General features: G+C 17.8%; 4 protein-coding genes across 4 annotated transcripts; 2 read left to right on the top strand and 2 right to left on the bottom strand.

Moving 5' to 3' along the window:
• Window positions 1–91: 91 nt before the first annotated feature.
• On the top strand, window positions 92–2429 carry DHPS (dihydropteroate synthetase, putative; the record flags this gene model as incomplete). Its single annotated transcript, XM_028679332.1, has 3 exons — window positions 92–230; window positions 443–2149; window positions 2314–2429. 3 exons carry the CDS (start codon window positions 92–94, stop codon window positions 2427–2429), a joined length of 1962 nt encoding a protein of 653 aa, XP_028535057.1.
• Window positions 2430–3179: 750 nt separating this feature from the next.
• On the bottom strand, window positions 3180–4488 carry PRELSG_1426700 (conserved Plasmodium protein, unknown function; the record flags this gene model as incomplete). The annotated part of the gene is made up of 2 exons (XM_028679331.1): window positions 3180–4013; window positions 4156–4488. The coding sequence occupies 2 exons, from the start codon at window positions 4486–4488 to the stop codon at window positions 3180–3182; spliced, it is 1167 nt and encodes a 388-aa protein (XP_028535056.1).
• A 3992-nt stretch (window positions 4489–8480) lies between these two features.
• Window positions 8481–11158, top strand: CUL1 (cullin-1, putative; the record flags this gene model as incomplete). Its single annotated transcript, XM_028679330.1, has 2 exons — window positions 8481–10826; window positions 11072–11158. 2 exons carry the CDS (start codon window positions 8481–8483, stop codon window positions 11156–11158), a joined length of 2433 nt encoding a protein of 810 aa, XP_028535055.1.
• A 912-nt stretch (window positions 11159–12070) lies between these two features.
• On the bottom strand, window positions 12071–13864 carry PRELSG_1426500 (mitochondrial carrier protein, putative; the record flags this gene model as incomplete). Its single annotated transcript, XM_028679329.1, has 1 exon — window positions 12071–13864. One exon carries the CDS (start codon window positions 13862–13864, stop codon window positions 12071–12073), a length of 1794 nt encoding a protein of 597 aa, XP_028535054.1.
• Window positions 13865–14120: the final 256 nt, after the last annotated feature.

Here is a 14120-nt window from a genome sequence, read left to right as displayed (position 1 = left end):
AATTCTTAAACTTTTTATATTTTTATAAATATATATACCAAATTACATATATATTTAAAATTATCTTAAAGAAAAATAAAATAAAAAATATATGGTATTTATCAAAAAAATTATGAATTCTACTGATAGTAACAAAAGGAATATAGCTGTTTTAAATATTGGAACAAATGATAAAAATAACTCTGTTACAATTTTGGAGACAGCTTTTTATCTAATTGAGAAATATATTGGTAATAACAAAGAAAGTAAAGAAATGAAGTCAAATTTTACTTTTTGAACGGAAGATAAAAATATTTAAAATATATATATATATAGTGAATATTTTTTTTTTTTTTTATTAAATATAATTATAAGGATTATTATATCAGCTTTCATTTTTCATCCATTATATCTACATGTATACATATATTATATATTTTTATTTTGTTATTTATTATTAAAGGTAAAATTATTAACACTTCTTACCTATATGAAACAGTGCCTGAATATATTATACTAGATGAAATAAAATCAATAGAGAATGTAACTAATGAAATATGTGAAGATTATGAAATTAATGATATTAATTGGTTAAAGGATATAGTGAAAGCATTAGAATGCTCAAGATATGAAGAAAATTACGATTTAATTCATGAATGCTATGAATACGATAAATTTCTGAAAAATGAAAAATTAAATGAAAGTACCATAGAAGAAGTGGCCGCAGATGATTATGAATTAGAATCTAAAAATCTAATAAAGAAAAATGATGAAATTATGAAAGAGAATTTAGAAAAATATAAGAATAAATATTACACTAAATATTTTTATAATGTAGTAGTTGTTGTTAGAAGTTTTGTTGAGGACCCACTGAGTATGCTTATAATATTAAAGTATATTGAACAATTAATGAAAAGAAAAAATATAAAGAAAAGATTAAAATTTGAAAATCGTCTTTTAGACATAGATATATTATTTTTTAATAATTATACCATTTTTAAAAAAAAAATTGAGTTAGAAAAAAGTGATATATATAAAGTATTTTTAAAATATATTAATATAGAAAAAGATAAAAACAAAATTTATGAAATAATTGAAACATTAAAAGATGAAATTCAATTTTTATGCATTCCACATTTATATACAAGATTTAGATATAGTATATTATTATGTTTAAATGATGTTATTCCTCAGTATAAGCATCCTGTATTAAAAGAAAAAATTAGTACATTGTATAACAATTGTGTTAAAAATTTTGAAGAAAAATATAAAATAAATATCAAAGAAAACAATAAGAAAATATATGTACTAAAAGATCAACTGTTATATTTAAAAGAGAAAACACAAATTGTAGGAATATTAAATGTAAACTATGATTCCTTTTCCGATGGTGGATTATTTGCAGATCCTTCAAAAGCAGTAGACAGAATTTTTGAAATGATAAATGAAGGAGCAAATGTAATTGATATAGGTGGTGAATCGTCTGCTCCATTTGTTGTTCCTAATCCCAAAATTAGTGAAAGAGATTTAGTTATGCCAGTTTTAAGATTGTTTCATCAAGAATGGGATAAATTAGAGAGTGAGTTAAAAAAAGATATCATAAAACCTGTTATAAGTATTGATACAGTGCATTATGATATTTTTAAAGAATGCGTTGAGGAAAATTTTGTTGATGTTTTAAATGATATAAGTGCATGCACAAATAATCCAGAAATAATAAAATTATTAAAAAAAGAAAATAAATATTTAAGCGTTGTTTTAATGCATAAAAGAGGAAATCCACATACGATGGACAAATTAACAGATTATAATAATATAGTTTATGACATTAAAAATTATTTGGTGGATAGATTAAACTTTCTTGTTTTAAATGGAATACCACGCTATAGAATTATATTGGATGTTGGATTAGGTTTTGCAAAAAAGCATGATCAGTCAATTAAATTATTAAAAGATATTCATGTTTATGATGACTACCCTCTTTTTATTGGATATTCAAGAAAAAGATTTATTGCACATTGTATGAATGAAAATAGTATAATAAATAGAAAGAAGGAAGCTTTTGGTGATGAGAAAAGTGAAAATGAAAATAAAAAAAAAGGATGGATATTTAAAATGAATAATGTGAGACAAGATAAAGATCAGTTACTATATCAAAAAAATATATGCGGTAATACTTTCAAAAAATGATTCATCATTTAAAGTTTTTTTTATTTTATGTTATTAATTTTTATTTATTTAAATTATATACCAATATAATTCTTATGTATATTTATATTTTTATCTATATATGTACATATTTATTTATTTATTAATTTTTTTATTTTTACATAGGAGGATTGGCAATTGCTTCATATTTATTTTATAAAAAAGTCGATTTAATAAGAGTTCATGATGTTTTAGAAACCAAAGCTGTTTTAGATGTATTAACAAAAATACATAAATTATAATTTTTTAAAAAAGAAAAAAATAAGATTCTCATTTTTATACCTTTTTATGTATGTTATTTAAAAAAAAAATTTATTATGTGATATTATAAAAGTTTTTATGTAACATATTTTCTTTTCAATATATATATATATATAACTATGTTACACATCCGCATATGACTTATGAAGAAAAAAATAACTTAGAACGTATATGTATCTACCTATCTATCTATATATGTTTTTTTAAAATAATATTCATCTTTATTTATTACATTTTTTTGTATTTTTTATTTCTTTAACAACAATTTTTAATATAATAAACTAACTTTAATTGAATTATTAATATTATATTTTAATTAATTTTTTCACATATCATAGAAAAACATTTAATTTTACTTTCATTATAAGAGATATATCTAACCATAAAAAATAAAAAAAAATTAACATTTTCTTTATATATATTTTTAATTTTTATTATAAAAGAAAGAAAAAAACATATCTATTTTTATACAAAAATAAGTAAAAATATTTAATTCTTTTTATAAAAACAAATGTTACATTTTTTTAATTTTTTTTACTGATATAAATATATTTTGTTCTTTTGTATCTTAATTCTTTTTTTTTTCCCTCATCTTTACTCTCTCATACTTCCACATTATAATCTTGTCTTTTGTGTACTCAATGCTTTTAATCTTAAATGCTTTTAGCATATTTTTATTTTTTAAATTTTCTCTAAATATTTCATTTTTATTATCCTCTTATATATTATTTTTATATCATTGCCTTTTTTTCGTTTTTGATTCCTTCTTTTTCATTTTCCTTATCATTTCTTTTTTCATCTTTATCTTCTTCATCATCTTCATCGTCATCTTCATCATCACCTTCATCTTCATCTTCATCTTCTTCACTTTCTTTTGATTTTTCATCTAGAACATTTTTTTTTTTTATCTTTTTTTTTTTTTTGCATACGCTAGATTTAAGAGGCAAATGGTTATATGATGAAGCATAGCATTCTCTAGACTCATAAACAATTATAGGAAATGATCCATATGTGTGTTCATCACTAAAATTGATTGAATAAACATTATTCAAAAAGGATATAAATTTTCGAATTGAAAAAAAACTCATTATTTTTGGCTTATTCTTATTAAAGGTATTGCAATCAATAACGACTATATCATATGTATCATCGCAATTGAATATATAAATCCCGTAAGAATATCTTATTTTTATAATAACATATAATTTAAAATAAAATTTCTCATTGCTTTTTTTATTTCCATTATTTTTTATCTCTTTATTTCTATTACATTCAGTAAAATTAGTATTTTCAATTATATTAACTAACTCATTTAAGGATTCTTTAAAGTTACTAGTTTCTATGTTTTTTATTTCTTTTAAAAATTTAAAATCTCCTCTTTGCCCATAATACTCTTTTTTAAAATCTTTTTTAGAATATAAGCATTCTAAAATAATAGATAAAAGCAAATCTTTATCTCTTGATTCAGATCTATACATTTTCAAAAAAAAATGAAAAATGCAAAATTCCACTTCTTCACTATTTAGTTCTACCTCTAATTCATGAGCACATTCACACCAATCTGCCTAATAAATATATATATATAAAAGTATTTTACGTTTATGTAGATATGCATATTTTTTTTAAAAGGATTGATAAATTTATATGATAATTATTTATTCATATAAATAAAAAAAAAGTATTTTATTTTTTTTTTATATGTTTTACATGAGGATTAAAATATTTTGAATCTAAGGGGACTTTCGTAATTAAATCTCCATTTTTTTTAAGTATTTTATCAAATACACTAAATTCATATATATTTTTTTTATTTTTATTGTAGTCTTCTAAATAATTTTTCTTCAATGTAATATTTTTTCTTTTATTTTTCTTCTCTAACTCATCAAAAAAACTTAGACAGCAGCATTCTAATTGTTTATAAATATAAGTTAAAAAATTGCCATTATATATTTGTGTATCCTCTTTTTTTAATTCATCTAAGTCATTTTCTTCATCTATATCAAAGAAATCATTAAGGGGGCAAGCTGATGTTTCAGACATTATTTTTTATAGAAAAATCTTAAAAATATATAAAAATAAATAGATTAATTCATTAAAATGTTTTTAATATAAAAAAATTCCATCTCAAATAGTTGTAATTATCATAATAATTTTATTAAATTCTATATTATTTTTTGATAAATATATTTATTATTTATACCTTTTTTTATATCTCCACTATATTGAACTATTTTATTTTATTTATTTTATTTTATTATTATTTTATTATATACGTGTTTTTTAACTGAAATATCTTTTTGTTATGTTAAAATGAGTAATTTTTGAAATATAATATAATAAAAAACATTAATCAATTCTAAATTTAATATTCATAATCAAGAAATTACTTGTGGATAAAATATATATATTCTTAGTTGTAATTCTATTTTTACTTTATATTAATATATACACATATATATTTTAAGGAAATGTATATGATTTATATTTTTCCATAATATATTTTTCGTCTATATTAATGAAAAAACAAAAAAAAAGAACAATGTTTTGGGCTATAAGGGTGTGCAAAAAAAAAAATTATATATATATATATGCATATTTTATTTCAATAAAAGTATAAGAAAATGATTTATATTTGTTATAAATTAATAACAACTATTTATCTAAAGAATATTTTAAAGTTGAATGAATTTTTTTCTTTTTCTTTTTTTTTAATTATGTATTACAAAAGCTTTTAAAATGTTAAAACAAATCAACAATTTAGAATAATGCACATATATATATATATATCTTATTTCTATTTACTAATATCACAGATTTTTTCGTGCATTATTAATAAAAAAAGTATGATGATATGGGATGTAGAACTTTTTTATAATATTTTTATAATTTTTCAAAAGCATTAAGAATTCATTAATTATAATAGTTTTAACAGAATATAAAAAAATGAATATATTTATTATTTAATTTATTTAAATATATATTTAAGTATATTTTTGTTCTAAAAATAAAAAAAAATTTTAAAAAAATAAAAAAAAAAAGTTTCATGTTGCAAAAAAAAAAAAATAAAAAAAAAATTTTTTCTATTGCATAAAAAAAATTTTATACAATTTAAAAAAAATTAAAAGATAGAAAAAACATAAATATTACTGAAAAAAAAAAAAAAACAATATGTCTTTTTTATTAAAAATGAGTTAAAAAAATAAATATTTTTAAAATAATAATATAGATTAAAAAAAGGAAGCACGATACTTCATGATACATAAATGTGTTAAAAAAATTAAATTATTTTGGTTACACTAACATAGAAGATTAATAATAATGTAAATATAAAATTTGACATTTAAAAATAAAAATTTTAAATATAAAAAATTACAAAAAACTCTTGTAAAGATATAAAATGCATATAAATTATAAAAAAAGAGTGATTGCTGGAATTACAAAAAATGTTTACTTATTATATCTTTTAAATATAAATGTGATAATAATTAAAAAAAACTCATTTTTGCAAATAAGCAATCAGACATTTTAAAAATAAAAAATAAAAGAAATTTTTTTTTTCTTTAAATTAGCAATATTTTTTTGAAAAATTACAAGATAATTTTTCTATCATATATATATAACAAAAAGTAAAAATGTACATAAATATTTTAAATATATTTTTTTTCTTAAAATATATGAAGTAGATAAAAAATTATCAAAAAAAAAAAAATATTTTTTATATTACTTTATAATAAAAATTTATTAATATAGATAAAGAAGTTATAAATCTAAAACTGATAATAATTATTGTGTTTTTATTATTTATTAAAAATTCCTATGTAATATTTCATATTATATTTTTTTTTTTTTTAGTTTTAAAATCAGATAAATATGTTGTTTTTATTTAGTTAAGGAGGTGTTTAATATTTATTTTGATCATATATGGTAATATTATTTAATAAATAAAAATAATGGAAAATAAGAAAAATATTATAATAAATTTTTAAATATATTGAAGTAATTATAATAAATATATAGAAATATTTTAATCTAATGAATAATAACAATAGGAATATTTACAGATAAAAAAATAGTTGTTATTCATATACATGATTTTAATAGACACTTTATTTTTTTGTCATTTTGAAATTATTATATATTTAAAAATACAAATATATTATTTTCATAAGTTGAAAGAATAAAATAGTACTGAAAAATAATGATAAATTATTTAAAATTCCAAAAATTAAAAAAATATATATCTTTCTTCAGATTAATGCATAAAAGTATACTTTAAAAATAAAAAGCTACGTGATATATATGCAGTTCCGATAATTTTTTTTATATTAACAAAAAAGGAAATATATATAAAAAAAGAAGTTTTATATAATATAAATATTTTTCACTTAAGCAAATAAGTGTTAAATATATTTTTTCATAATTGTCAAAAAATTATTAGATGGAAATTTCAAAATAGTATAAAAAAAATGTTTATAAAATTTTCATATGATTAATATGTGTTAAAATGTTTTTTATTTTCTAGTTTAAGGAATTATATTAATTATAATAATAAATCCTTATTTCAAAAAAAGACAAAAAAATATACAATTGTAAGAAGTGTTGTATATGAATATTCTTGCATATAATAAATAGCCTTCACAAAATGTTTTCCACTATTTTTATTTATAGCTAAATGCACATAATAATAATAGATATATTCAGAATTAATAAAAGTTACTTTACATATTTTTTCTTAACAGTTAAAATTATAGAACTTTTTTAAATGTTTTATTATATATATATATAACAAAAGAGAGTTAATTCATTTTTAAGGAAATTTTGAATTTTATATATAACTTCAATCTTTTTTTTAAAGAATGTTATATTAATGTAATAAAAAAAAAAATATATTGTATTATATTAAAAAAAAAACTCAATAAATTTTGTAATTTAAATGAAGTTCTATAGCATTTATTTTAATACAAAAAAAGAAAAAAGTGAATTACTCATTTTTATTTTTTTTAAATCATTATTTTTGTATTTCTATTTTTGTTGAAAGAGTTCACTTTATAATTAAATACAAATAAGTTATTTTTTTCTTTCTTAAATATTTCTTGAGAAGCATAAAATTTTTTTATAATTTATGTATGTATGAAAATTAAAAATAAATTGAGGAAAATATTAAATGTGCAAAAGTTATACTTTTTTTTCTTTTAAAAAATCATAAAAACAAAAAAATATTTTACTACAATAATATAGTTAAATGAAAATATAAATTATTATTTTGGGTTTTTATGTTTTTTTTTTCTTTTCTTTCTTTTTTTTTTTTTTGCTCTATTAGAATATTAGATAGTTACCCACTAAAATTAAAATAATATAAAGAGTAAAGCTATATTTTGTTTTATATTTTCTACTGTATGTCTTATTTCTTTGTATAATTCATAGAGTATATCATATTTTATGTAAATATAAATATTTTTTATACTTTTAGTAGATAAAAATATACACAGTAAAATTTTTATGAAATAAAATTAAAATTATTATTTTATTCTTCATTTTTATTTAATTTTTCTATTTTAAATAATGTAATTTTTTTTACTTTTCCTTTATTTTTTAATTATAATAATTATTCAATATTAAAATTGTGTGCATACATGTAAAAAGAAAAAAAATAATAAATAATAAAAACTATTGATGTTTTTTGTATAAATACATCTTGAATGCTTTATAAAACAAATAAAATTTATTAATTTCATTTGTTTTATCATTAATGCTTGCTCTTTTATGATAATTATTTCAAAATATTTTATTAATTATTATTTAATGTGAGTTAAATTTTTTTATTTTTATTAATCTAATAAGTTCATTTTATTTTTTAATTTGTATTAATATATAAGTTATGACGAATATTATTATTGTATAATAAAATCAGCTTAATTATCTCACATAAGTGTATATATATATATATATATATATATATATATATATATATATATATAAAGTATTTTAAATATGTATATATATATATATTAAATTGAATTCATATATACAAAATGGATATAGCAAATGTAAATTTCGAGAATGGATGGAAAATAATAAAAGAAGAAGCTATTGAAAAAATAGAAAAATATTTAGAAAATGATAACATTGAAAAAAATAAAAATTTATTTAGTGCAACAGAATATACTAGATTATATACAGTTGTATATAATATGTGTGCAAAGAAAAATCCTTTTTGTTACTCTAAAGAAGTATATAGAAAATATGGTGAAAGTTTATCTTTTTATGCTGTTGATAAAATTAAGCCATTATTAAGAAATAAAAATGATCTAATTAAAACAAAAGTATTAATTAATGCATGGATAAAATATTCTTTTTATACAAATTGGATGAACAAATTTTTAAGATATCTTGACCGTTATTACGTAGAATATAATAGTTCATTATGCTTAAGTGCATATACAAAAAATATTTTTAAAATTACGTTGTTTAATGATTTAAGAGATGGAATTAAAGATATCATATATGAAATTTATGACAATTTAAGAATAGATGAGAAAAAAGATGAAAAAAAATTATTTTGTGATTTAGTTCAATTATATAAAGAATTAGATAAAGAAAGCAGTGAAAAAATGTATGAACACGATATAGAGAAAAAAGTAATAGAAAATGTAGATAATTACTATAAAAGGGAAGGAGATAATTGGATAAATACGTTGTGTTTTGATGATTATATTATATCAATTGAAAATTCTATTGAAAAAGAATACAATAAAAATAAATCATTAAATTTAAATGAAGAAACTTGTGAAAAAATCACTAACATTATAGTAAAACTTTTAATATTTGACAAATTAGATATATTATTAAGCAATAAACAAAATATATATGATTTATTAAAAAATAATAATTTACGATGTCTTAGAAGAACATATATTTTATTTTCTTATTTTCCTCAAGCTATTGAAGGATTAAAAAAAATTATAGGAGAATATGTTAAAGCAGAAGGTAATAATTTAAAAGAGAAATACATTGAAATATCAAAAAATATTAGTCATTATAAAAATAATGAAAATAAACAAAAATTATTTTATGAATCTAATACAAATAGTAATATTTTAGAACAAAAAGATGAAAATGTGTTATGTGAATATATAGATAAGTTGATAAAATTACACAATCATTATGATAATGTATTTAAGTTATCCTTCTTTAATATATCAAATAATGTAATAGACCAGAATTTTAAAGAATGTTTAAAGGATTATTTTGAAAGTTTTGTTGAGCATGAAGATGAAAATTTCAGTACTGTAAAATTGTTAGTTTTATATGCAGACAATATATTAAAAAAAGATATAAACTTAAAGGATGATATAAACTTTAAAATTGATTTGATTGATAAAAATGGAGAAAATAAAAATGAGAATAGCGTAGTCAATGAAAATGATTGTAGTGATAGTGATAATAAACCAGAAAGCTCAATTTTGATGAAAAAAATGTCAGATATTGTAGAAATATTTAATTATACAAGCAATAAAGAAACTTTTTTTGAATATTATAGGGTTTATTTAGCTAACAGATTAATTAATAATATATATATATCATTAAATATTGAAAAAAAATTTATCGAAAATTTATATTATATGTGTGGTTCACAATATACTTCAAAATTAGGTGGCATGATTCAGGATATGATCAATAATAGAAATATGAATACAAAATTTTATCATTACATTAATAAAAAATATTCTATGAATAAAAATGAGATAAATATAAATTATTTAAAAGATTTTTTTTCGGTGAAGATATTAAATAAAGGATACTGGCCTGCTTTAGAAAAAACATCTATGAAATTAAATGATGATTTTAATAAATATGTTGAGTTATTTGAAGAATATTATAAATCTGATAATAAAAATAGAAAACTAGAATGGATATATGACTTAAGTGAAGTAGTATTGGAATATTTCTTTAATGACACTACTTATTATTTGTATTGCAATGTAGTAAATGCTCAAATTCTTTTGTTATTTAATAAATATGAATTTATAAATTTTGATATTATAAAAAGGGAATTACAGTTAGATCTGAAATCTTTTACAAATAACATGTATTCATGTTTTTACCATTTTAAAATTATACATTCCACTGATGAAGTAGTTGAATGGAGTTCATCTAATTTTTATATAAATAAAGAATTTTCTTATCATCATAAGAAAGTGTTTATAAAAAAAGCAACTACATTATTATCAAAAGAACATGAAAAAACTAAAGAAGATAGAACCATGGCAATAGAAGCAGCTATTGTTCGTGTAATGAAAATTCATAAGAAACTTTTTTACGATCAAATTTTTGATTATGTAAAAAGATCTTTATCTAATTTTTCTCCTACCAATCAAGTAATAAAGAAGTTCCTTTTATATATATACATATAATCAACTTTTATAATATATCAAAAAAAAATTCTTTTATTTAAAAAATTACTTTTTTTTTCTTTTATTTTCAAAAAATATAAAATCAACATTTTTTTTGCTCAGATATTTAATTTTATGTATATCATCGTAAAATATATATATTTTTCATTTTAATCTAATTGTTAAATACATTCATACTATATATATTAATATTTGATTTTCTATTTTAGGTTATTGAAAAAAAAATAGACCTACTGGTTGAAAGAGAATATATTCAAAAAGAAGAAAATAGTCAAGTATATGTATATATTCCATAGAGTATTAAAAATAGCATATGCATAAATGAAGAAATAAACTATTAGGTAGATTAATAAATGTTCCATATTAAAACAAAATTTAAAATTTTGTAAATCTTTAAAGTAACTTATTTCAAAGAAAAAAATTTCTTTTTAATCTTTTTCTATTAAAAGAAATTAATACATTTTTTAAAAAAATTTTATAGAATTTATGCTTAATATATATATTATATACACAAATTAATCTTAATAAGAAAATTATAAATTTTAAGTTGTAAAGTGTATATTAATTTTTTTTTTTTTATTTTGATGTACATAAAATTTTTTAAATTTTCAGTATAGATACTTTGTTTTTATTAATATTTAAGATATTATATTTAAAAGTATTTGTATAGTATTTTTAAGAAAGTCATTTAATCTTTTTTTTTCTTCCTTTATTATTATTAAATTTACATTCAAAATATTTTTTTTTTTTTTTGTTGAATAATATATAATTTTTTGTAATTTTTGTTATTAGCTAGATTTTCATGGAATTAAAGGAATTAATGGATATTTCATATAAATCTATAATATTTTAATATATTCAATTAAAAGAACTATTTGAAAACTAAAAATTTTCTTTTTTAAGTATATATAGGAAAACATAAGTAAAAAAAATATTATAAATTATGCAAAACATTATCAAATAAATCATTATATAGGCATATATATAATGCAATGATATAAAGAAAAAAAATTTATATTTTTCATATCTTCTGATTACCAGATCAAATTGAATACAATTTTCTTTTTTAATAATAGGACATAAAAAATTTAAGAATAAAAGAAAAAAAAAAAAAAATTACCAAAAAAGTATTTTAAAAATGATAAAAAAAAATTTAAAAAAAAAAAAAAAAAAATACAAAAAGGTAAAATATACCTTTTTAACATATTTTACTCATGAGTAGAATTATTTAAGTATTCGAAAATAAAAAAAAGAATTCCATTTTGTAAACAGTTTCTCAATAAATGCATATTGACACCAGTATAGTAAGATTTCATTCCTTCATATTTAAAAATGCTAATTAATACTTTAATGAATCCCGAATTTCTCATTTGAACTTGTTGCCTCATTTTTATTGTATACAATGGATAAGTAATAATAATAGCAACACATTTTGACAAAGCTCCATACAAGAATGGTAAAAATTTATCTATTACATTTGATGAAGTATTTATATTATTATCTCTGAATATATCTTTTATATATTCTTGATTGAAATAATGTGCTAAATATTCATATGTATAAAATTGAATAGCAACATGGGGAGTTAACAATATTGATGTCAAAAACCCCTTATAAAATGAAAACAATTTTTCTTTTTTGTATATTTCATAAACAAGTTGAAAATAATTTTTATATCTATATATTGAAGTCACGGCATTTTTATTTTCTTCTCTTTTAAAAATATGTAATATTTTATTATTAGATATTGGATTTTTTGAATATAAAATATATCTTTTATAAAACATTTTACGAAGATGTGATATTGTATTTTTTGTTATTTCTTTTCTTTCTAAATTTGACAAAGTATAATATTTATATAACATATAGTTGTGTATCATTCTTCTTTTCACGTCTCTATTTAAGATAGAATGTTTTGCATTTTTATATAAAAGATAATTGTATTTTTTTTTAGTTATTATATTTTTCTTATATATAAAATTATTTTTATAAAATTCCAATATCTTATTTAATGAGACAACTTTTTTGTAAGACATATTATTTATTCTATATTTTCTATCACACATAAAAGGTTTTAAGATATTTGATATTTTAATAAAGTTTTTTTTTTTTCTTGGGACAAATAAGTTGTAATGTTTACCTAATAATCTACTTTTATAATTTATAAATTTATAATTTAAGTTTATTGTGCTTTCTATTTTGGTTTTAACTAGCCACAACGGATGAAGAAAAAGCACACTAATTAGTGAACTAACACTACTAGTAATAAGATAATAGTTTATGTTTTTTTTATCTCTCATTTTATCATTGAACTTATTTGATGCCTCATTATTTTCATTTATTTCTATTTTATTTTCTAAACCAGTATTTAGAAATTTCTTATTTTTCCTTATATCATTAGTTTTCATAGAACTAAAATTTTCCGGTAAGTCTCTTTTTTTTTCTCCTTTTTCTTCGCCTAGTTCTGATGAATTAATTAAGCATATTGTGTAGGCATATTTTGACTTATCAGTTTTATAGTCATTACTTATATTGTATAATAAGTCATTTTCACTTTTTTTTTTGTAATTTATCTTAACTATTTTCTCAATAAAATAGTAATTTAATGTATCATATATAAATCGAAATATACCATGAGATATTGCTGTAGTAATTAAACTAGCTACTAAGCCTCGATATATACTTTCTAATTTTTCATTTTTTATAATATAAAATAAATTATATTTATTATTATAATAATAAGGATAAGAATTCTTATAAACTTTATATATTTGTTTTCTTGTTTTTATAGTATCTAAGGGATAGAGTACACATAAAATTAGTGTGGATGAAATCATAAAATTTAATGTTCTATTTTTTACTAATTTATTTTCATCATTTTTCATATTATTATTTTTATTATTATTTAAAGAGTTGTATTGTTCTCCATCTTCCTTGGTATCCCTTTTAAAATAATTAAAAAACTTTTTTATAAAATTGTCATCCTCATTTTGTATGCCCATATTACTTTAACATTTTTTTGTTTCTGTTACTAAGAATATTTTTAATCGTTCATAAATAAAATACATAAAATTAAAGATAATTTTTATTTATATATTTTCTTATTTTTAGGATATTTTAATCTTATTTTATTACTTAAATAGTATAAGAAAAAGCTTTGTTTTCAATGATTAAAGTTCTAAAAGCTTTTCTGTTATTATATTATATTTTCAAAGATAAAGTTAATAAACTAAAATAATACAAATTACAAAAAAAGAA

The sequence above is a fragment of the Plasmodium relictum genome (assembly GCF_900005765.1).
Source record: "Plasmodium relictum strain SGS1 genome assembly, chromosome: 14".
In the NCBI taxonomy this organism is placed as follows: Eukaryota; Apicomplexa; class Aconoidasida; order Haemosporida; family Plasmodiidae; genus Plasmodium; species Plasmodium relictum.
This window is presented reverse-complemented; position numbering and strand designations above follow the sequence as displayed.